Source organism: Callithrix jacchus, chromosome 9, assembly GCF_049354715.1.
Source record: "Callithrix jacchus isolate 240 chromosome 9, calJac240_pri, whole genome shotgun sequence".
Classification (NCBI taxonomy): Eukaryota; Metazoa; Chordata; class Mammalia; order Primates; family Cebidae; genus Callithrix; species Callithrix jacchus.
The window spans coordinates 56,934,210-56,960,652 of NC_133510.1; the positions used below are offsets into that span (position 1 = coordinate 56,934,210).

Consider the following 26,443-nt stretch of genomic DNA (forward strand, 5'->3'; position numbering starts at 1 on the left):
AAAAATTATATACTTGGTCTATCTTCTTCTTTCTCTTCCCTTAAAACCAAAGGTCTCCAAGCACAGGCACCACCCCTGGAATTCCTAACATCAACATCAACCTAAAAAATCACGTCCCCATCAAAGGGGGAAAAAAAAGAAAAACTCAAACTAGCTTGGAAAAAAACCCTACCTGGTACTCCTAACTACTGAGAAAATAAACTCATCATACCCAGTAACAAGGGCAAACTACATTAAAAGTAAAAACCTCTTCCCTTCTTTTTTCAGTGTCTTAGCCCTGAAAGCAGCACTCTTCTGCAGAAGCATATTTGCCTTACTAAAAAATCCTTTGAGTACTCTTTTTATCTTTGCAACTCCAAGCTTTTATTCCCAACAAGTAGATTGTATGTTTCCAGGAATTTATTCATGTCTTCTAGGTTATTCTATTTGTTGGCATATAATTCTTCCCAGTAGTCTTTTATGATTCTTTTTGTTTTCTTATTTCTGTGGCATCAGTTATAATGTCTCCACTTTCATTTCTGATTTTAGTTGAGTATTCTCTTTTGGTCTAGCTAACAGTTTAATTTTCTTAATCTTTTCAAAAAAAAACTCTTATTTTCATTCTCTCTATTGCTTTTCTATTCTCCATTTTGTTTATTTATATGGTATTCTTTATTATTTCCTTCCTTTTCCTAACTAGTGTATTGTTTAATTTCCATATATTTGTGACTTTTCTCATTTTGCTTCCACCATTGATTTCTGGTTGCATTCCACTATTGTCAGAGAAAATACTTGGTATGATTACAATCTTCTTAAATTTGTTGAGAATTGTTTTATGTTCTAACATGTGCTCTATCTTTGAGAGTAATCTACGTGCACTTGAAAAGAATGTGTATTCTGCTGATGTTAGGTGGAGTGTTCTGATATGTCTGTTAGGTCCAACTGCTCTACAGTGTTGTTCAAGTCTTTTGTTTCCTTATGACTCTTATGTCTGGTTGTTCTACCTTTATTGGAAGTGGAGTATTAAAGTCTCCTACTATTATTGTATTGTCTATTTTTCTTAATTAAAAATAAGAATATAGGGTCGGGCACAGTGGCTCATGCTTCTAATCCCAGCACTTTGGAAGGCCAAGGTGGAAGGATCACCTGAGGTCACGAGTTCGAGACCAGCCTGACCAATATGGTGAAACACTGTCTCTACTAAAAATACAAAAATTATGCGCCTGTAGTCCTAGCTACTCGGGAGGCTGAGACAGGAGAATTACTTGAACCCGGAGGGTGGAGGGTACAGTGAGCTGAGATTGTGCCACTGCACTCCAGCCTGGGTGACAAAGCAAGACTCCATCTCAAAAAATAATAATAAATAAAATAAGAGTATAAATGTGAAAAAATTACACAATGCTGAATTTGACTTAACACAAAATTTTAAAAAACAAAGTGCATTATTTTTTCTGAGAAACAGTATGTGAATGTTTAAAACTAAAGCATTACAGAAACAGAATTATCAGGAATATCACAACATAATAGGCATTCATTAACTTATGCAAAATAGATACAATATTGGACTGTAAGTCAAAAGAATTGGTTTCTAATCCTAGATTTGACCAAATCTTTAATGTCTTTGGTTTAATCTGTTAGGACATACGAAACAGTATAAACGAAAGCAACATAAACTGAAGGGACTATCATGTTAATAATCCTTCAAATGAGATATAGATAATTAGTTAAGAAGCTGAGTTCCTAAACCACAATTCCTATGCTGCCTTCAGATGACAGGCTATGACTCTGCTTCACACATTATGAATACTACATAAACATAAGCAAGATTCAAGCAAGGACAGAATGAACCTTTAGATGAGTACCTGGAATTCATTTAGGTACTCAAAAAAAAATTCTGTTGAACTGAATTGAAAAACTAAATGCACAGTAACAGACCACTTTTTAAAAAGGGCACAACATGCTACTATATACACAAACACATAAGGAAATTAGCACTTACCAAAAGACTGTAAAACTGCTTAATCAGAACAGATACTACTCTCAGCAAACGCATGCAGATAGGAAAATACGGTTTTTCAACTGGTGCTGGAGAAGATGAGGTGCTGGAACCTTGTCTGAACTTTATATTTGGAGAAAAGAGCTTTATCACAAGGGGACATACCCTTTCTTTGAGGAGGAAACTAAATTCTTGATGCTATTTGCAAGGAAAAAAGAAAGAAAAAAATTAACTTAATACTTAATACTTCTAAAACACAATCTCACTAGGAAATAAAACTTCCTAATTACCACTATTAATAATTTAGCTTTACAGAAGTTCATATATTTTATTATTTTATAGTTTACACACAACTTTGAAATTCCCTTTGCACTTAAAGAGTCTAAGATCAGAATGGTCATCAGAACCCATCATGGTGGCTCATGCCTGTTATCTTAGCATTTTGGGAGCCCAAGGTGGTAGGACAGCTTGAGCCTGGGAGTTCAAAATGAGCCTCAGCAACAAAGTGAGACCCCGTGTCTATATAACTACAAAAAAATTTTAAAAATTAGCTGGGTGTGGTGGCACACACCAGTAGTCCCAGCTATTTGTGAGGCTGAGGTGGAAGGATCACTTGAACCCAGGAGGTCAAGGCTGCAGTAAGCCATGATCATGCCACTGCCTTCCAGTTTGGGTAACAGAGCAAGATGCTATCTCAAAATAATAATAATAATAATAATAATAATCATCATCATCAGTATTTCAAGAATTTTTTAAAAGAATATAACTTCAAAAGGAACATTTAATGATAATAGAATTTAATGATAATAGAATCATCCAGTAATCGGTGATTACTGGAAACTTAATTTAGTTGGACACTGGTAATTAAAAACATAAACAACAGAGGAAAGAAAACAGAGCCAGGCATGGTGGCCCAGGCCTGGAATCTCGGCACTTTCGAAGGCTGAGGTGGGAGGATTGCTGGCACCAGGAGTTCAAGACCAGCCTGAGCAACACAGGGAGATCCTGTCACAACAACAACAACAACAACAAATTAGCTGGACATGGTGGCACTGCCTATAGTCCTAGCTGCTTGGGTGGCTGCGGTGGGAGGATCACTTGAGCCCAGGGAGGCTGAGGCTGCAGTGAGCCGTGATCACACCACTGTACTCCAACCTGGGCAATGGAGTGAGAGCCTATTTCACAAAAAAAAAAAAGAAGAAGAAGAAAAGAAAAAGAAAACAGGCTATACAAATTCAAGCAAATAAAAAATTTATAATAAGTAAGCTGAGGAGAAAAAATTTACTAATAAAGTATAAGTTATAGAATTCATTGATTTAATTTTGCAAAGAGCAATTTTATTCATGCAGAGATTTAATAATTAACTTAAAATTTTGTTCTGCTTGGACTGCTTGAACAGAATATGATGAGCTGATAAAACATGCAATGACAAGCATAACTATTTTACAAGTCAGGAAAGGGAATCTTGCAAATAATTCTTAAATTTTACTTATAGTTACAATATATTACAAAGAAAGCACTCCTTAACTTGTTAATTCCCTGCTTTTATTAGCCAAGAGTAATCCCACTTCACTGACAATGTAAGGCCTACTCTGTATTTAATGACAAGCCTCAGTATATTTTATTTTGTTGTGGTCATCCAAATTTCATTGAAGTTATGAACAAAAAGAAGATCATAAAACCATTTGACCTAATTTTTTAACTTTACAGGGAAGGAAAATAAAGCATCGAGCAGATTGTTTGGTCACAATCACAAATTTTTTCTAAATTATTTATTTATTTATTTATTTGCCCTTTGAGACAGAGTCACACTTTGTTGCCCAGGCTGCAGTGTAGCGGCGCAATCTTGGCTTATTACAACCTCCGCCTCATGGGTTCAAACAATTCTCCTGCCTCAGCCTCCCAAGCAGCTGAAATTAGAGGTGTGCATCATCATGCTGGTTAATTTTTGTATTTTTAATAGAGACAGGCTTTCATCATGTCAGCCAGGCTGGTCTCGAACTCCTGACCTCAGGTAATCTGCCCATCTCAGCCTCCCAAAGTGCTGGAATTACAGGTGTGAGCTACTGTGCCCAGCCTAAATATATCTTTAAAAAAAAAATCAGAAAGAAAAGTCATTCAAGAAAGAAAATCTGAAAACAGATAAATAAAAAGATAAAAGTCTTGCCTAATCTTACCTCCTGGAGATAAGTGGGCTACTGGTTAACTTCTATATGTATACTCTTCCAGAGTTTTATAAATATCTTAATATACTTTTTCATTCTTTCCCCCAAAATGAGATCTTAAGAGCTAAATGATTTCAAATTATACTCTCACCTCTACAGTTAGTTTCTTTGACGGCCAAAATGAAAAGGAAGTCCCCTTTCATATTTTACAAAAATAATTATTTTGTATATTAGTTAATATATAAACATACCAGCAATTTTTTAAAGTTTTATCTGGCCAGGTGCAGTGGCTCATGCCTGTAGCCCAGCACTTTGGGAGGCAGAGGCGAGTGGATCACGAAATCTGGAGTTTAAGACCAGCCTGGCCAAAATGGTAAAACCCCATCTCTACTAAAAATACAAAAAATTAGCCAGATGTGGTGGCGGGCACCTCTAATCCCAGGTACTCGGGAGGCTGAGGCAGGAGAATTGCTTGACCCTGGAAGGCTGAGGTTGCAGTAAGCTGAGATCATGCCACGGCACTCTAGCCTGGGTGACAGAGCAACACTCCGTCTCAAAATTTAAAAAAAAGTTTTATCAATTCACTGTTTCCTTCTCACTACTTAACTCACTACAGTTGGGTTTCCTCAATCACTACCACCAACCACCCCAACTTTACTTCTCCTCTTCTCATTACCCTCATCATGATCTCTGAGGCTGAAGCAAACACTTTCCAGTCTACATCTTACTAGATCTCTTTGTTTTTGTTTTGTCTTGTTCTGTTTTTGAAACAGGGTCTTGCTCTGTCACTGAGGCTGGAACGCAGTGGTATGATCATGGCTCACTGTAGCCTCGACTTCCTCAGATCAAGCAATCCTCCAACCTCTCAGCCTCCCAAGTAGCTGAGACTACAGGCATGTGCCACCAGGCCCAGCTGATGTTTTTTTTTTTTTTAATTTTTAATAGAGATGAGATCTCACCATGCTGCCAAGGCTGGTCTTGAACTCCTGAGCTCAAGCTCTGCCCACCTCAGCCTCCCAGAGTGCTAAGATTACAGGCATGAGCCACTGCAGCTGGCCTACCAGATCTCTGTAAACCACCTGATACAACTGATTACTTGCTTCACCTTGAAACCTTCTTTGTTTTATCTTTTATTATGTCAGACTCTCTTAGATTTGTTCCTGCCTTCTGGCCTTGTGTTCTCAGTCTCTTGTATGTGCTCATCCTCAACCATTTAATGCTGAGGTTCCTCAGAGTCCAGAGTACCATGCCCTAGCTTTGTACTCTAGGTTCTCACCAAAGACAATCTCATTCACTCCCATATCTTCAATTAGCCAGGAACATTTAAATTTATAATTTCAGCCCCAAATCTTGAGATGCTAAGTCCAACTAACATTTTGCATGTCTCACAGATGCCCTGAAATTAGTACATATGAAACTAAATAATGTATCCTCTGTAACAAAAATTCTGCCCATGAAGTACTCCATCTTAGCAAAAAGTTCACTGTTCAAGCCAGAAAGCCAGAAGTCATCTTTGAGACTGCCTTTTTCATCTTCCACTACAACACTTCATCGTGGCAAAGGCAAGGCTTCATTCCCCTTAAAGCTTATTTTCCTAGAAAAGAAGACATCCTTTCTCAGGGTCGCTGCTCTTCAAATTCCTTCTGTGTGGAGTATTATTTTCCTATTCTCACCATATCTCCTAACTACCTGTCATTTTCCATTTACAAGCTTAAGTTTTAAATCCTTGATTTATCACCAACTCTTCACCAGGTCTGGTCCCCCTGTTGTTTATTTCCATAACACTTTTAATACTTTTCCTTCACAGCACTCATCACATCTTATCAATTCAGTTAAAACCTGTCTCCCCATAAGAATTGTAAGTGCCACAGGGCAAGGATTCTATCATTCTTATTTAACTTCTGTCTACTTGGCATAAAACATCAGTGACTGGTAAATTTTGATTGCATATGTGAATGATGAGTTAAAAAAACAAACAAATATTTATCTCTGGAAGAAAATTATGCAGGGTGAAATTCTAGGATCTCACACAGAAGAACGCTTCCCCTCCATGCTTTATAGCAGGAAGAATAAAGTAAAGTAGGAATAATGAAGTACAATAAGTCTGTAAAAACAGTTTCAAATCTTTTCTGATAAAGTCAGAAAATACAACCCAAACATAAGAATTTTTAATTTAATTTATTAACCAATTCATTTATTCAAATAATTACCAAACATCTGCCATATGCCAGGCACTATTACTAAGGCATCTATACAACAATATACTAAGTCCTTGCCTCACAGAGTTTATCTTCTTGTAGGGAAAGAGAGAAAGTAAAATAACACACAGTATGTAATAATATATATTACGTGTGTGTGTATGTGTATGTGTGTGTGTGTGTGTGTGTGTGTGTGAGAGAGAGAGAGAGAGAGAGAGAGAGAGGGGCAGGAAGTGATAAATGCTACAAAGAAAAATAAAGCAGGATAAGAAAGATAATAGATGATGGTGCTGGTAGGAAAAAGGTTGCCATTTTACACAATGTGGTTGGGGAAGATGTGTCTGATAAATTGACCACTGAGCAAAGTCCTCAAAAAAGTAATATAGCAAGCCATATGAGGAAAAAACATTCCAGGCCCAGCAAACGTTAAGTACCAAGGCCCTGGGGCAGGAGTCTGCTTGAGGCACTTAAGAAACAACAAGAAGGACAGTGTGGCCAAAGGGTGAGGGCAAAGAGAAGAGAGGAAAGAAACAAGATCAAGGAATATTGGGGACTAAATCATGAAAAGTCCCAGAGAACATAAGGACACTTCATCCTTTAGTCTGATAAGGAGGACATCAACTGAAGCAATTTGCAAGAGACTGAAAAAACCTGACTTATTTTAAAAGACCATTCTGGATGCAGTGTCACAAACAACTATAATAAGCAGTACCAGTATTAATATATATGCAAGCAGACCAGTTAGGAAGCCAAAACAATAATTCAAGTAAGAGGTGATAGTAGCTTAGACTAAAATAATTGTAGAAGTGGTAAGAAGTGATTGGATCCTGAATATATTTTGAAGGTGATGATTGGGATGCGATGTGTGAATAAAAATGAAGAGATAGGAGAGAAACTAATTTGGATCAACGTGAGTTCAAATCCCAACTCCATCACTTATAAATCATGAAACTGTGGACAAATTATTTAATCCTCTGGATGTTGTAGTTTCCTCATGTGTAAACAGTGATAACTGGTATATCTCAGGCATTTGGAAAGATAAAAGACAATATAATATGTAAGGAATCTGGCACATAGCACATAGAAAGCAGTCAAGAAATAAGAGCTATTATGACTATTATTTATACAAGAGTGTTGGATAAGTTATATCTAAATACTGCTTATCCTAGTATACTACAAGAAAGGTAATCATCAGTATACACTGTTCATCAAAAGCATTTAACAACTGCCTAATATATACCAAAAATTATGAGCCATATAAAAATAATTCCAACTCCAAATCCTGGCCTAAAAGATCTTATACTACTGTAGCACTTGATTGACTCATTTTGTAGGTAAGGGCAAAGGCTAAAATGGATTACTTAGGAAGGCAGCATGGTATGCTCATGGCATCTAGCTCCTTCTAGGTAAGTATTTAAAGGAGCTAGATAAGTAGTTTAAAAACCTAAATTACAGTTCAGGAACTGCTAATAACTAAGGGACCCTGTGGAAGTCACTGACTTGATTTGGGACTTTAGTTGTTTTCCATTTAAGTTATCTGAAAACACATAACTATATATATTATAAGCAAGTAAAAACCAGTAATTTCTTGAGGATTTTCAATAAATAGCTCACATACCACATTTCCTTCAAAGACCCATACACTGGGAAATACCTATTAACAGACTGTCTCTAGAGATTCTTTCTGTTGTTAAAATTCTAAAATGCTAAGGCACTTAAAAAAAAAAGTGACCTAACACTAAACTGTTAAGTGTGAGGCTACAATTCTCCACAACTTTCCTTCTTTTTTTTTTTTTTTTTAAGAAATGGGGTCTCGCTCTCTCACCCAGGCTGGAGGGTAATGGCATCAACACAGCTCACTGCATCCTTGACCTGCTGGGCTCAAGCAATTCTCCTGCCTCAGTCTCCAGAGCAGCAGGGACTACAGAAACCCAGCACCATACCTAGCTTTTTTTTTTTTTTTTTTTTTGAGACAGTTTCGTTGCTCAGGCTGGAGTGCAATGGTGTGATCTTAGCTCGCCGCAACCTCTGCCTCCTGGGTTCAAGCGATTCTCCTGCTTCAGCCTCCCAAGCAGCTGGGATTACAGGCATGCACCACCATGCCCAGCTAATTTTGTGTTTTTAGTAGAGATGGGGTTTTTCCATGTTGGTCAGGGTGGTCTAGAACTCCTGACCTCAGGTGATCCACCCATCTCAGCCTCCCAAAGTGCTAGGATTTCAGGCATGAGCCCCCACATCCAGCCTTTGTCTTTTTGTTTTGTTTTTTTGAGATGGAGTCTCACTCTGTCACCCAGGCTGTAGTGCAGTAGTATAATCTTGGCTCACTGTAACCTCTGCCTCCTGGGTTCAAGTGATTCTCCTCCCTCAGCTTCCTAAGTAGCTAGAACTAGAGGCATGTACCACCATGCCCAGCTAATTTTTTTGTATTTTTAGGAGAGACAGGGTTTCACCCTGTTAGCCAGGAAGGTCTTGATATCCTGACCTTGTGATCTGCCTGCCTTGGCCTCCCAAAGTGCTGGGATTACAGGCTTATTTTTGTTTTTTCTTGAGACAGTCTCGCTCTGTCGCCCAGGGTAGAGTGCAGTGTCGCTATCTCAGCTCACTGCAACCTCCACCTCCCAGCTTCAAGCAATTCTCCTGCCTCAGTCTCCCCAGTAGATGGACTACAGGCAATCGCCACCATACCAGGCTAATTTTTGTATTTTTGATAGAGATGGGGTTACACCATATTGGCCAGATGGGTCTCAAACTCTGGACCTTGTGATCCGCCTGCCTCAGGCTCCCAAAGTGCTGGGATTACAGGCGAGAGCCACTGTGCCCAGCCTTTTTATTTTATTTTCTGTATTGATGGTGTCTCACTACATTGCCTAGGATGGTCTTGAACTCCCGGGCTCAAGCAATCCTCCTATCTCAGCCTCTCAAAGTGTTGGGATTACAGGCGTGAGATACTGAGTCTAGTTTCTTTGCAACTTTTAATGTGGAAAAAAAATACACATTACTTTCATTAAAAATATCTGTAAAACAATTAAGATTAACTTTGTCACAAGATACTATAAATGGCTTACTTGTAAAAAGACCTGTGGAAAATCATTCAGGACTGACTCAAGTAATTCGAGGCCAAATGTCCGAGTCATTTCTGTCATGCCCACTAGCCAATAAGGAGCATCAGCATTAACCAACTGACAAAGGTCCTGGGAAAATAAATCCAACAATTTGCTGTGCTAGAATTAAGTGTGCTTTTCAAAACTCACAGTTCATAAATCGTTAAAAAACAAAAAACAAAAACCTCTTCTTATGTAACACATGTTTTTGCTCTTAAAACTAAGCTTAAAACTAAGCACTGGTAATTCCAATTTTGCCAAATTGTTTAATTGATAGATTATATAAGTAAATTTATAAAGAATCATATAACTACTGACAATACACAGACAATAAATGAAAAAAAAAAGCTTTTAATCCAAAGTAATAATATTTTCAGTACAAGTTAATCTTGTTTTACCTAAAATTATTCATGACAAGCAATGTAAAAATCAGTTTTCTACATATAAAATTATATTACACAGACCAAATTTATTACTTAAATTTTCCTTGTTTAAATAAACTTTTTTTTGTATGATTAGTTCTTTCTGATATATCTATTTTCCAGTTATGGGTTTAATTCATTTTATTTTCTTAAGGTGAGTCATAATGTTTTATCATGTTAATCAGCTATAAATATACAGTTGTGCTTTAGAACTATTTTAATACAACCTTTGATATAGTTTCAAAAAAACTGACATTAAAAAATTCAACACAAAATCCCAAAATCAAAAATTCATACAAAACTATATTTTAGAATAAAAATTACTTCTGTCAACTAAAATACCTGGAAAAGCATATATGCATCTTTAGCGCAAGGTTTGAGGGCACTGACAGATCTTCTGTTACTATTTCCTTGTACCAGTACTGGTTGTTCTACAATATCTGCAATCAAAACAGGATGGGTTTTAGGAGCTCATAATAGCCTTTAGGAAATTATATATTCTGTTTAAAGGATATGTTTAAAATAAATATTTGTTAATGTAATCATAAATTGTAATTATAATTTCAGAATTAAAATTTCTAATTTTAATTATAACATATGCCTTCAAAACAAAAAAAATGGGGATCTATTTTTACACCAAATACTACAAAAATCACGCATTGCTACCTTACATTCACTCTAACAAGCTGGGTATCTGTGTCCATACATTTGGTTTCCCAGCCTCCCTTTTTTCAGCCCCTTTTATTTCATAGATTTAAAATTCATGCGAACTTCAAATGTGCTTTTAAATCTCAAACAAACATATAAACTTTTACCATATGGTTAACTCCTTTACCATTTCACTATCTTCAAGAGAATTACTCTTGATTTACTACTATTACCATATCAGTTACAGATATTCAACAGCTACGAATCAGCTAGGCTGGTGTTTCCCAGCTCCGCATTTCTTTAACTAATAGTAAAAAATACCAATCTCTGCAAGTTATGACAGTCTGTTTTGAATAAATATTGACTTAATGACTACTTGAAAAGAAAGAAGTTCTAAGTATTTCTACCTTGCTATAAAGTATTAAATGGCATATTAGCCTTAGAGACACACAACTAAAGCTACCAATCCAGGAATTTTATTGACATTATGAATGTATAAAACATTCAAACTGGGGAATTGTCCTGTATTATTACAATATGACTTTTAATATTTTAACCAAATAGGACACATTGTAAGATTAATTCATTAACATTTCAAACTATTATAATTCTACCAGCATTTTTCCCCAAGAAAAAATAATATAACAAAATGGAAATAGTCTAATAAAGGTATTTGATAAAAATATTTAAAAATTAATTTTTATATTATTTAAATGTTCTTAACATATGTTAGCAGACACAGACAAAAATGTATGAGGGAAGCCCACTCTAGGAAATTTATTCTAAAGGAATAATTCAAAAAGGTATGTAGGAAACCACCCAAAACAGTTATCAAATACTAAACAGAATGCAAGTGTCCACTAGGAGACTAGTTCAGTTAAATCACAGAATTAGAGAATTTTAATGCAATCATTAAAATTTAAATTATGAGGATGAGGCAATAACATGAAGAATTCATAGAATGTTAACGTTTGGTTAAAAAATACACATAATGCAATACTTGGTTTAAAATGTGAAATTACCATATTTAACACAAAATTATGCATATACTAGAAATAAACATGGAAAACATAGAGCCTATTCCTTAGAGTGATCAAATTGTGAAGAATTTATTTAAGTTGCCATTATTGACATAATAATGTTGATCATTTCAGCAAAGGCTCAAAGCTAATAAAAATGAAATCATGCAAGAACTACCCACAAAGTAAAACAACTTTTAGCACTTTACCTCTGTGTCGTTCATCTTCAGCAACCATCCTCTCAAAAACAACAGTAACAACTTGTCGCACTGTAGCAGCAGCTGTATTATTTGTAATATTATCTTTTGTGAAATGTAGTCGAAAACAAAGAACAATTGCCTGAAAACACAATTTTCATTTGGTGTGAAATAAGACTGAAGAGCAAGGCTATTATCTTTATTTTATCAGATGTAACCACAAATTGAATAATTTATGTTTTTGGTTGTTTCAATCACCAATATGAAAAGTCCCACCATTTTATACAATAAAATATAAAATCCTCAGATTTTGAAGTAATTCAAGCTCTCTGTAAATATATAGCCACAGAAAATTAGCTATGGTAATGTGAAACAGACCTTTTAAAATCTGGTTAACACCTATATAATAATGTGTTATGCTTTTATTCCCCCAGAATGACTTGCTTTGCAAATAACAAGAACTCAAAGTTTGTTGTATCACTTAATCATCTGGAGAAGGTATGTGATTGCTAAGCATATAAATAAATAAAATTACGAAACTTTTAAAAAGGAGTCATTTTTTTCTTTTAAAACTCAAGTTTATTAAGGTGTAATTTATATACAATAAATTATACAATCCCTTAAAATTATATAATTTGATGAGTTCTGACAAACATGTGGGCCCAAGAAACTCTGGCCACAATTGAGAAACAGAATATCTCCATTACCCACAAAGTTTTCTTGTGCTCCTTGCCATCCATCTCTTCCTCTACCCTTGGCCCCAGGCAAGCACCCATATGCTCTTTTCACTGCAGATGAGGTGGCATTTTCTATGATTTTTATATAAACAGATTAATTCGGTATGTGCTCCTTTGGGCCTGGCTTCTTCCACTTAGAATAATATTTGTGAAATTCATCCACATTGTTCTGTGTATCAGTAGTTTGTACCTTTTATTACCAAGTATCATTCCATGGTACGAGTAAGCTATATTTTGCTTATCCATTCACCTGCTGGTGAACGTGTGGGCAGTTTCCAGGTTCTGACTATTGTTTAAAAAAAAAAAGCTGCTATGAACATTCATATACAAGTCACTGTGAGGACATATGTTTTCATTTATCTTGGGTAAATATCTAGAAGTGAAATGGATGGGTCATCTGGTAAGAATAGGTTTAACTTTTTAAGAAACCACCAGTTGGCTTGGGCATGGCAGCTCACGCCTGTAATCCCAGCACTTTGGCAGGCTGAGGTAGGCAGACCACTTGAGACCAGGATTTGAAGACCAGCCTGGCCAACAAGGTGAAATCCCATCTCTACTAAAAGCACAAAAATCAGCTGGGTGTAGTGGCAGACACCTGTAATCCCAGCTACTCAGGAGCCTGAGGCGTGAGAATCCCTTGAGCCCAGGATGGGGAGGTTGTGATGAGTTGAGATTATGCTACTGCACTCCAGCCTGGGCAACAGAGCAAGACTCTGTCAGAAGAAGAAAGAAGAAAGAAGAAAGAAGAAAGAAGAAAGAAGAAAGAAGAAAGAAGAAGAAGACGACGACGACGACGAAGAAGAAGAAAGAAAAGACAAAGAAAAAAAGAAACCAGTTTCCCATAGTGGTTTTTACAATTTTACATTTCTGCCAGCAGTATATGTGAATTTAGAACTATCCTACACCCTCCATAGCATTTTATATAATCAGTCTTTTTTCATTGCAACTATTCTAATGGATGCATAATGCTATTTCCTTATGGTTTTCATTTGTGTGTCCCTAATAATAGTAATAATGAAACTTCTTTTCATGTGTTTGTCACCCATTTGAATATATTATTTTAGTGAAGTGTCTGTCAAAACCATTTGTCCATACTTAATTGGGATGTCTGTGTTATGAATGAATTTTAGGAGTTCTTTACATAGTCTAGACACAAGTCCTTTGTCAGATATTTGTATTTTCCCACATTCTGTGGCTTATCAAGGATTTTAGATTTTGTGCCCTAATAAATCTTTGCCTACCCCAACATCACAAAGATTTTCTTCTATTTATACCTCCAAAAGTTTTCTAGTTTTAAAAGAAGTCACTCTTGGAGAAAAACACATAGTTTTAGAATCAATGCCTATCACCTTAATTTTATTTAAAATTTTAAGGGACACAAGTCTTTGACATAACTGTTACTCTTTAGATTTCAACGTAAAGGAAAGACACAGTACATAATTATGTAAAAGCCTTCATATTACTCATTTTTATATTATTTCTTTATACTTGATTTTTCTCATACCAAGTAAATGCATTTCCAAATTAACCAACATACTAAAATAAATCCTAAAATCAGTTCTTATTTCTTTAGTAGGTCAAATGAAAACTTTTCATAAATTTTTAAATATACATATCAGAATGAGAATTTGATAGCTAGAAACCAAGTAGAATGATATATAAGGAAAGGATATATTAAAATACATACAATATTTTATATAGACAGTATAAGCTTAAAAGAATAAACCACTTGCAATTAAAAATCTCATGATTTAAGAACATCACTTGAGATAGTATATACAGCTTAACGTGATAGTATACTGTACTTCTTTATAAGCCATGCAAATTATAATAAAGCTATTACTGAGCATCTACAAAATTCCTTAGACAATAATTCATTTACTGCTATGTTACTCTTTACTTTCTGTTCTTTCCAAGTATTTCATAATAAAAAACTTTTTAAAAAGTAAAATAAATAATAGAATGGCTCTTTTTTTTTTTTTTTTTTTTAATTTTTTATTGGATTATAGGTTTTGGGGTACATGAGCAGAGCATGCAAGACAGTTGCGTAGGTACACATAGAATGGCTCTTATATGTTCCAAAGTGGGTGGGAGTGGGGACAAAATGATAGCCATCTTGTCTAGCCATTTAAGAAACATATTATTTCAACTGTCTGGTTTACATATCATATACATGTTAAATTATGGGTAGGGAGAGCTATCACAAGAAATCTAAAATACTGAAGGCAATATCTTACAACACATTTTTTTTCCTTAGTTTCCTCCTTCCCTATTCTTACTCTTCTGCTACTTTCTTTTTTCTACTTCCTATTTACAACTGTAGCTGTTGGCTGGACTCAAGGTGCTTTGCTTAAGCACCCCAACCTGATTTCAACTCTAATCTGGAAAAAATAAGGTGCCAACAGTTATTAACATGCAATGTCAATCATCACAATAGTTGTAGGGAAGTTGCTTTTGATTCAAAAGGCACCAAGCTTTTCTCTTTCAGCCAGCTTATTCAAATAGTGTCTCAAAACATGTATGAACTCTGGCAAACAGGTTTCTTACCTTAGAAAGTGCCTCATCGTGAACTACAGTATTGGTTGTTAAAAGAACAAGAACTGTTTGAAGTAGCTTAAGTTCTTCAAGACTATTTTCCATTAGCTGCCAAAGCATGTTAATTATATTTCCAGCTGCAGTCTGTAAAATAGTTATTTTAATTATTGTCAACAAATAAAATATAGATGTTGATGTCCCTAATTAAGAAAAGGTATACAAACCTACCTCAGTTGGAAAGGATTTCTTGATCACAGTAACAAAAACCGTATTTTTAGATCTCTAGATCCAAACACATCTCTCAAGTAATTTAGCACTTACAATCAATTAATTCTCTCCCACAAAAAAGTAAATTAAAAAAAATTATAATAACCAATTTGAATATACAAATAGCAGCAAGCAGTTTTGAAATCCCTAGTCAAAATCGTAGCTCATTTATACAATAATATTAATAGATTGTATATGGATATAAACAATATGGACATATGCAGTTTATGAGTCTGTTTCAGATACATTACTTCATCTACAGTATGTTACAGAAAAAACAAAATGCAACCCATATTAATAACACATTGGCACACTCAATTAAATCTGACATTATGTAAGATGATAAATTAACAGCAAAACATTTATTACTTCTATTATAGTACTTATAGAGTACAAAATTAAGATAACACCATTAAATTTGAAACCAAAAAATGCAGATTCATGGTTGAGATTTTTTTTTTCAACTTTTCCATCATAATGTTAGATATGAACAATACGTTTAAGTTAATGAAAAACAAATTATCACTCCATATAATCTAGGAAGGAGAGTTATGATCTTCCCTTCTCTCTCTATAACAGAAAAACTAAATAACCAATTAAATTGAAAACTTGCTTGAGTCTCAACATTTTCATCTACTTTACTGAACTGTGACTTTTTAGATTACAAATGACTTGCAAAAAAAATTGTTTGTGAATGTGTAACAAGGTGAAGATTTGACAATATTTTTAAATAAAGATTTTCCCCAAGCACACTGCTATCCTAAAATAGTTTTATATTAAATATCAGGTATGTTTCATTCTCCTTTCATGAAAACTCCTGATTCAACTCTTAGGTGCAGTTTAGATAAAATCTTCATATTACCTCAGACACGACTTCATGTGACATGAGTCTCTGAATAGCAGCCAAACACAGCTGAGTGATCTTCGGTTCCTTGGTTCCACAACCCATTAAAAAAGGCTGTACAACCTCTGAGCTGTTCTCTTTCAGTGCTTCATTTAGAACACATAAAAGTAAATTACTAAAATTAATCTATAATTAAGAATGCATTTTTATATAATTACAATCAGTAATAGTTATCTCAATAAAAATTACTTTATGTAAAATAAATACCAAAACAAAAACCAAGCGTTAAAATACCTTGGACAGACACTCCAGACTGTATCTAAACTATATGCCTGAACTACAGTTTTCCCAAGCTTTTCTCCTAACACTCTGTCCTTTGGTTCTCCTCCAACTTCTGTTACAAACTCTATTAGGACATGGAGTCTCAAAATTTCTCTCCCACCTCAAAAAAGCACTCTGTTTCTTCATGTACTGCAGGGGGAAAAACATAAATGAGAATTCCCACCCTAGAATAGAACCATTAAAGATAGTACATACATCATCCCCACAATACTTGTAAATGAATACTTAGAAATTTCCTAGAATTTTACTGTATGCCTTGAATTTAAACAGTCCTAATTTCTTCAAGAAATAAACATGTTTCATTAAAAACAATAACATTACTCCTCTTATTTCTGAAACAGCCATTTTAAATTAATTAGATGCACATGCTGTAATTTCGAACCTTAATTTAACTTCTTCTAAAAATCCAGCTCACTCAGAAGTTTTTAAGTGGCAATAAAAATATAAGAGATTAGAAAATGTACAAACTGAATTATACATAATTACTCATAATTAAAAAAATAAAATTAAATCTATACACATTTACTGAAAGGCTACACAAAGATGGATAAGGCAGGTTTGTCATCCTTTGGGAATCTGAATAAATGACATGGAATTGTAAGTCAAGAGAACATTAAACTTATAAGCGAGATTTATTATTAAAAGAACTAACTCTTATCAGTTATTTTTTGAGGCAAGACATGCAATAAGGACACATAAATCTAAGTTTTAAAATGCTTTTCAAAAGAAATTGACACAAAGTCATCCAGAATCACTATTAAAAATGTAAAATCAGTGTTAACATTAATTTTGTAATTTAAATCTTCACCTTCTTCTTCCAAAGCTCTCTTTATGGTATGGTAAATTAAGACTACAACTTCCTACAGCCTGCTCTGCAAAGTCCCTCAGTACGCCAGCATAAACTACTGATTTAGCACGGCTAAAGATGGCAAATACAACTTGCAAAGAACAGTGTTCCCAAAAGGGTTCCCTGTCCTTATTCCCTTGCTTTCTCGTACACAAAGGCTTTTATTCAAACCTAGGGACAAATTTTCCTAAACAATATGAATAATGATTAAATGATGATGACCAGAAACCTCCTAATAAAGCTTCAATAAAATGATTAAAATCCTACCAGATTTAATCCTGCCAGAACCACTGAAGTATGATGCAACCCCTACCTCTGCTGAATACTCCTCATTAAACATTATTCACGCATATTAGGCTCTCAACAGTAACCAAGTTACACTTGTAATTTTTTTGGTTCTTTTTTTTTGTACACTTATAATTTTTATGTGTTAATATATGTTTCTCCTTTCAACATCACAATAATCTTAGAGAGTTTAAAGAGCCTGATTTGGCCTTAATGATACAGTAACTAGGTAGTGAAGCCAGAATTTGAAAAATATAATATGTATTCTAACTCCTGGTTCACTCTTCTTACAACACTATGCTGCCCTTCCTTCTGGTACATAGCACCCCGACAATAATGGAAATTAAAAGAGGACCGAGTGATTTGCACTTTAAAGCTGTTTGCCTGAAGTCTTCAGACAAATAAAGAAAAATGAACTTGTTTTCATAAAAAACAAAACAAGATGTACTTTCATAGGGTCTAAGATGCTAATGATTTTAAGACATACCCATAATATCACAACAACAAAAAAATCAGTGCCGTTAAACTATGACACAATGCTTTCTAATCACTTAGAATTGTTCTTCACAATTTCATCCACTGGGCCATCAACAGCACTGGGAATGAACACCTTATTTCTTGAAAGAGTACTTCACTATTGTCTCTGAAATTTTCTTCTAAATCAATGGCAACCATTCTGCATGTTTTGATGCTGGTGCTTTTTTGATCTTACCATAAGATGGTAACAGAAAGTTTTCAACAACTAGGGTGACATTTTAGAGAGCAATTAAACTCAACATATGTGGTATCAACAATGCCCGCAAATCAACTGATGTGATAATAACATGAAGAACCATTACAAGTTCATGCACACATTGAAAAAGATAACTACACCTGGCTCACAGTGATTCTAAGATGCCATCAACTGCAAGATGCATACCAATCAGGGGATGTTAAAAGGTGAAAAAACTGCATACTAAAATCAACAAAATAAGGTGAGTCCATGGTGAAATGTTGTATACATGTCAGCTACAATCAGTTCTATCAAGCTGAGATAGACTTAAGGTAGTAATAAAAATTAATTTGTTATGAATTTATTTTAATGTAATTCAAAGGAATCAAACATCTATTTCTCATATTTTCCCTCCAAATTTATATGAGAATATCATAATCAAAAAGAAGTTTCTATGTTATCTAGAATAAATGATCAACAAAACAATAAAATGTTTATCTACCCTAAGTCTTTTGAAGTATATTTTGAAAAACAAAAACGCTTCCACTGTATTGAGATTGTAATTCATTGAGAAAAATCATAATGAAAAAAAGCACAAGGAAAAAAGTTATTGCTTTTCCTTTTCTTCTTTAAAAAGTGGTAACAGTCCAAAGAAGTATAAATTAATCTTGCTCTTCCAACTGAGAGATATCCACTCTCCAAAATAACTTTAATGTTAGGTAATGATAGCTTTACATAAATACCTTCCTACAGACTGAGATTTCAGAAATCAAACTGAGGAAAAAACTCTACAGCAATATAAAGAAGACATTTTACTTTAACCATTTTGTATGTCATTCCAGAAAAAAAAAGAAAAAGCTGATACTTTTTGATTAAAGTTATTTGTTTCTATTTTCATTAAAACACAAAAAAAGGTTATGGAAGGAAAAAATAAGTTTATTTGCCCTCAATAAGTATAACTCTTTAACAAAGTAACACTGTGTGTTGGATGAATATTGTATTTCCGAATTATGTAACTGTGAGATCAAATGATGCACTTTCACACACCTGAAAGAGGTCTACCAGGTCCCCATATCCTAAGGGTTTCCTTGCTCTGAGCAGTTTCACTGCATAACTGCAGTTTTTATCCTGGAAAAAAAGAATTAAACTAGGATACCCCACTATGAATCATATAAACAGGGGTTAATAAAAGTTTTATTGTGAAAAATTTTAACAGCCGTTAAAGAATAAACTTTAATTCTTGTAAAAGAGAGAAAATGTGACTTAGACATTATTTTGATACTCAAATTGCTTAAAATCTAGTTCTGGGGAAGATGATATTCCTAACAACATCAACAAATATTTTAGCTGGGCATGGTGGCTCACGCCTGTAATCCCAGCACTCTGGGAGTCCGAGGCAGGTGGATCACGAGGTCAGGAGTTCAAGACCTGGCCAACATGGTGAAACCCCATCTCTACTAAAAATATAAAAATCAGCTGGGCATGATAGCGTGTTCCTGTAATCCCAGGCACTTGGGAAGCTGAGGCAGGAGAATTGAACTGGGGCCTGGGAGGCAGAGGTTACAGTGATCCAAGATAGTGCCACTGCACTCCAACGTGGGCTACAGAGCAAGACTCCATCTCAAAAAAAAAAATAAAAAATTCAAAAGCTCTGAAACTATGTTTAAAGGATTCAAGAATGAGGACAAATAAAAGCCTAGGCAGTTTCACATTAAAAGAACATTACAGGAAAGGGAAGGGCTATTTAACAAATGATGTCGGTTGACTGGTTAATAATTTTGCAAAAGAAAAAATCAAAACCCTCACATTACCCTACATATTATTAATTAAGAAAAAAAATCAAACCTCTTCTTTTGTAGAGGTACAAAAGAAATCAGAAAATTAGTTAGATTATGTAAAACTGAAAGGCATCTAGATAAAAAAAGCAAAGGGTAAAAGGCCTGGAAAAAATAGGATATAAACATGATGGGCGGTTAATATTTTCCTGTATCAATAGCTCAAGCAATTTGATAAAGAAAACACAAAAATTAAAAAAAAAATGAATGTAAAATTTAAAAAAATAATAATTTAACACAGAGAAAAATGATCAACATCTAGTGAAAGTGAGAAGTCATGGCTTTGTGCTGTGGCTCACACCTATAATCCCAGCACTTCCAGAGGCCGAGGTGGACAGATCATGAGGTCAGGAGTTCGAGATCAGCCTGACCAAGATCATGAAACCCCATCTCCACTAAAAATACAAAAATTAGCTGGGCATGGTGGTGGGTGCCTGAACTCCCAGCTACTTGGGAGGCTGAAGCAGAAGAGTCACTTGAACCCAGGAGGTGGAGGTTGCAGTGAGCCAAGATTGTGCCACTGCACTCAGCCTGGGTGATACAGCAAGACTCCATCTCAACAACAAAAAAAAGAAAAAAGACCTGAAACTAAGAAACTATGAGAAGAAATCACCAACACAGTGAAACCCTGTCTCTACTAAAAATATAAAAAAAAATTAGCCAGGCGTGGTAGCACCTGCCTGTAGTCTCAGCTACTCAGGAGGCTGAGGCAGGAGAATCGCTTGAACCTGGGAGGTGGAGGATGCAGTGAGCCAAGATTACACCACTGTACTCCAGCCTGGCCAATAGAGCAAGACTCCAATCTCAAAATAATAATAATAATCATCATCATCACCCTGGCAAGAAGGTTATAAAAATATGCTCACTTACTGTTGGCAAAGGTATAAACTCTCATCTTTTTGGAAAGCAGTATGTTGACATACTCTAAGAATTTTAAACATATTCATACTCTTTATAATTCCACTTCTAGCAATTTATTAAGAAATAATTCTAAATACTGAAGTATGCCTAAGATAAGAAAATCGTTAAACTACAATACACTTGCTGAAATATCATACAGCAATTTTTTAAATTTTATTTTTATTTATTTTCTTTTTTTAAAAAAATATACTTTAACTTCTGGGATACATGTGCAGAACATGTAGGTTTGTTACATAGGTATATACATGCCATGGTTGTTTGCTGTACCCATCAACCCGTCATCTAACTTAGGCATTTCTCCTAATGCCATCCCTCCCCTATCATACAGCAATGTAGAACATTTAAAAAGACTGGCCTCAAAGAAAAATATTTATGATACAACAAAAAATACAAATGATATAATATGAGGATATAAATTTTAAAAAGGAAAAAATAAATAAAGGCACACTGTACTGTAGATAAACTATGTAATCTCCCTGGCTCAACAGATCAATTTGTGAAATTGGCTTTATTTATAGCAACCCCCCAGCCCCGTCGTGTCTTCTAGCCTGGATTTTGGAAATAGTCTCCCAAAAGATCTCTGCCTAAATGACTATACACTGAAATATATCCTCCACACTGCTATTCTAATTTACTCAAAATATAAATATGAACATGTTACTTCCCTGTTTGTTTGAAGAGTTACTTCAAACTCTTTCCATCATACTGCTCAGAATATCACATAGTGGCACTTCAGAAATTCCTGACACCTATTCCCCCTTCATACTTTTTAGTCTGGCAACACTTGAATAGTGTATGCAAGTACAGCAAGCTGTACACACAAACCTCACGTATTGAAGGAGTCCCCTTTACTTTACACTTTTATACTTTATTTGCCTGGCTAAGTCTTCCTCAGGCTCCCAGACTCTGCTTTAGATTCCCAGGCAGGTTAGGTGCCTTCCCTATGTCCCTATAACAACCCTCTCTATACTTCCATCTCGGCATTAACCACATAGTATTAAAATTCTATGCTAAGGGTCAGTCTCCTTCATTTTTCTGTTATCTGAACTTGAACTTGAGATGATAAAACTCACTTACTCAATTATTATAACATGTAAAATGAAAGACAGGTGGCTGGGCATGTTGGTTCATGCCTATAATCCCAGCACTTTGGGAGGCCCAGTTGGGCAGATCACAAGGTCAGGAGATTGAGATCATCCTGGCTAACACAGTGAAGCCCCATCTCTACTAAAAATACAAAAAATTAGCCAGGCATGGTGGCACTCTCGGGAGCCTGAGGCAGGAGAATCGCCTGAACCCAGAAGGTGGCAGTTGCAGTGAGCTGAGATCATGCACTGTACTACAGCCTGGGTGATACAGTGAGACTCCATTTCTAAAACAGAAAAAAAAAAAAAAAAAAAATCAAAGAGGTAGAAAAACATATTAGAAGCAGCACTGACTTAGCTGCCCTTGGTGTAATTTATTTATTAGCCCAGATTTAATGAGGGCTTACTGTTTCCCATGTAGTATGCTGGCAACATACAGCAGAATAAGATGTTGACTCTGACTTCAGAGAGTATGTCATCTAGAAGAAAAAGTTTCTTTAAAAGGTCTTCAAAAGCCAAATCAAGGAGTACGTAAGCTAAACAGAATGAATGGCACAGACATTTCTTTCAAGTATATAGGTGAATTTCATTACCCATCTTTATATCTCCTGTAATGATTCTTACATAATTATTTACTTATTAAGAGTATGTTGCATGATATATAGACTTTGTAAAATATCACAAGCACATTGATAAGAAAATATATTAAATATTATATATAAAATATAAATATATTAAATTTAAAAAGCAAATAAATTATCTTTTAAAATAAAAAAAATTCCAAAGTATATTTAACTCATTGCTACTTAAGGACCTTTTAGTTATAAGCTCTTTAAAAAAAATGAGGAAACAACATGTGAAAAAAGAACAAAAGTCACATCTACTGATTACTTAGGTAAAAATTCTTTATGTATAATGACAGCAGCTGAAAGCAGCCACAGGTAGATGTGACAACTATGGTTTGGGATAGGGGCTAAACATACAATGTCAAAAGATACCACAACTTCACTGATTTCCGTGTTACCAATATTTATTTAAAAAGCAGATTATGGGCCTGGCGCGGTGGCTCAAGCCTGTAATCCCAGCACTTTGGGAGGCCGAGGCAGGTGGATCATGAGGTCAAGAGATCGAGACCATCCTGGTCAATGTGGTGAAACCCCGTCTCTACTGAAAATACAAAAAATTAGCTGGACATGGTGGCACATGCCTGTAATCCTAGCTACTCGGGAGGCTGAGGCGGGAGAATTGCCTGAACCCAGGAGGCGGAGGTTGCAGTGAGCCGAGATCGTGCCATTGCACTCCAGCCTGGGTAACAAAAGCAAAATTCCGTCTCAAAAAAAAAAAAAAAAGCAGATTATGTAATTTTTGTATAACAAATAATTTCTGAATGTTTAGTATAAGCTAGGATAATAAACACATATTTATAATATGTAATATTCATATAATAGATAATAAATATAAGATTAAGGCATTTGGCCTTGTAAATGAAACCTTTATGTTGCTATCTCTCATTTTCAAAGTTTTATCTTTAAAGAAAATGGAAATTTTGAAATAATGATCTATACATCTGAATCAATGCTGACATTACCTGGCATAGCATTCCCACTTATGTCAGCATTCATGACAGCAGTGAAAACAAAGAAAAATAAACATTAAAGAAGGATGCTTAAAAGAAGGGGAGATGTAAAGCAAAGACTTATTCTGAAACATAAATAATATTCCCTTGGAAAATAAATCTAAGAAAACTAAAGTTGATAGGAAATCTATGCTGAGTATCACTGGTTAAACTACTTGATCCGAATTAAAAGTTATCATTCTTACAACAAACCTTTATATATTCTGAGACATATGAGATTTCAATATCCCATCTCATTTGAGACTCAATGGTTTGGTATCTTTGACATCCATTACAGCACAAAGTAGTACAGTCTCTTATAGTCTCAAGTACCATAAAGAAGTAATATTTCTCAGGAACTTTTAAAAAGTTAACTAAAAATTTTTCTCAGTATTAACTGTACTCTGAAATAATTACATAGTTTAGAAACTATACACTAAACTCTGTTTTGAAGACCCTCTGATTTTCAAGATGAGAGTGGGGTATAAATCTATAACTTTTAGGTATTAATTGCTTTAAATATTTCATTAAAAATATTAAAGTTTAAGTATGAATATACTTCCTCAATTACATGGCTGTAGATACTATGAAGAGTAAAGCATGAACTATTAATTGTATTTGCATACAGATCTGTTCTAACTTGATGTGAATAATGCTAATTGAATTAAAATGAAATTAACAGCCTGCCTATATATTTAACTCATACCAACTAAGTCAAAATTTTTCTTACTCATCTTAAGAGTAATTAATTAGATATTTTACTTGGGATAGAACGCTGAAATAACAGTGATCCTCTGAAGAAATCAGTCATTTTTTAAAAAAAGTCTTCCACAAACTATAAAACCAATGAAAATTTATATTATTGGAGAATAATTAAGAATGTACCACAGTATCAACAAAGATAACAGCAACAGTAAATATTTTAAATATTTACAGTGATATTCTAATATGACTAGCCTATGGTAAGTCTTCAACATAAAAATATCCAAGACATCATTTATCTTTAAACACCAATTTCCCCACAGTAACTACTCTGAGTAATATACATTGCCCATTAAAACCTACTTGCTCACCTGGCACTGTGGCTCATGCCTGTAATCCCAGCACTTTGGGAGGCTGAGGCAGGAGGGATCACGAGGTAAGGAGTTCCAGACCAGCCTCGCCAACATGATGAAACCCTGTCTCTACTGAAAACACAAAAATTAGCCGGGCCTGGTGGCGGGCACCTATAATTTCAGCTACTTGGGACGCTGAGGCATGAGAATCTCTTGAACTCAGGAGGAGAAGTTTGCAGTGAACCAAGATCACGTCGCTGCACTCCAGCCTGGGCAATAAGAGCAAAACTCCATTTCAGGTAAAAAAAAAAAAACCCACTTGTCAACCTTTGTAACCCAATCATATGCACCTCTGCCTTTACCCACCACTTTCACTATACTCCTTCTCAATATCTACATAGAGCATTATTCACTTCTGCGCATGTTATAAAACTGTTTGGTGTTTTGATAGACTGTTCAAAATCAGGGAAAAAGCTGTGTGAAACAGATGTAATTGAGGAAAGCTTACCCTAAGGGCAAACTTCCAGTAAAATTGGATAGCCTAAGTGAAATCCACTCTTGCCCTCTGATCCTTAATCTGTCCCCAGAAATCTTCATTTTATTTCATAACATGTTGAAATCGCACCAGTTACAGACACATTGGTATCCCTTTTTAAAGAGATTCTTTATTTGGACTTTGTGTAAATTGTATTTGGACTTTGTGTAAATTAATTTAATAGGACTTCTTTTCTCATAGATTAGCTGAGATCAGCAGCACTACTGGAACTGGAAATGCAGATTAAAGGATCATTGAAGCAAGCACTGGTTACGTATGAAATACTTGGGAGTGAGTAGCTAGCGTGGAAACCTGGTGATACCATCGTAGCACACTGCAGCAGCAAGAACACTCCTCAACACTCCTGGATTTTAATCTGGTTCCACCACTTTTCCTGTGACCTTGGGCAAGTAACAACCTCTTCACATCTCGGTTTGCTCTACTATCAAATAAGATAGTATTTCCCCACAAGCTTGTTATGTAAGATACAATGACACAAGTGCCTTGCATATAACAGATTTAAGAAAAAAAGCCAGTTTACCTCTGTTCCATGTTCATTATGGAGGCAAGAACAAAAGGCACCAAGGGAGAGAAAGGAGTGGACTGAGTAGAAAAGAATGATGCCAAAGAGAAACTCCTGAAAATTCCTCCTTGAAAACCAGGTTCAATCAAGAGAAGGTAAGAAAACATTTTTGTTTTCTTCACTCTCATTCTGTTTTCACGATCATCTTGCCTTAGTCCCAAGACTCAACTATAGAAGACTACATTATGAACTGTTTATAATATATTAAAGAGAAAGTAGATCATAGAAAATGAACTGAGAATTAATCTTTTATTCAAATCAATGCAACAAATATTACTGAATGCTTTTTATGGTGTGTCTCAGGTGATTAGCAAGAAGTGGAGGAGAATGCAAAGATGAGTTAGAAAAAAATTCCTTGCCTTTAAGGAGTTAGTAGTGTTAAGCTTTCCGATTTCAGAGAATTTTATAGCATTCATTGCTGGGAAACACAATCAGTTCATAAGTTAGGAACTTTTACCCATTTTGTATCATTATGAATAGCATATGTTAGGGCATGAGGAAGAGATGTTACAGAAAACGT

General features: G+C 35.0%; 1 protein-coding gene across 4 annotated transcripts in view; it reads right to left on the reverse strand.

Moving 5' to 3' along the window:
- Positions 1-26,443, reverse strand: part of MON2 (MON2 regulator of endosome-to-Golgi trafficking) — a 130,982-nt gene that overhangs the window by 87,224 nt on the left and 17,315 nt on the right. For 3 of the 4 annotated variants that reach the window (XM_002752681.7, XM_002752680.6, XM_078336205.1), the window contains exons 3-8: positions 16,127-16,254; positions 15,010-15,141; positions 11,738-11,867; positions 10,204-10,301; positions 9,404-9,529; positions 1,979-2,173 (exon numbers count right to left, since the gene is read on the reverse strand). In XM_002752681.7, the coding sequence (XP_002752727.1) occupies positions 1,979-2,173; positions 9,404-9,529; positions 10,204-10,301; positions 11,738-11,867; positions 15,010-15,141; positions 16,127-16,254 (809 nt within the window). Of the gene's footprint in view, positions 1-1,978; positions 2,174-9,403; positions 9,530-10,203; positions 10,302-11,737; positions 11,868-15,009; positions 15,142-16,126; positions 16,255-23,723; positions 23,741-26,443 lie in introns of all 4 variants that reach the window. The other variant, XM_054238325.2, reaches the window with a different exon arrangement.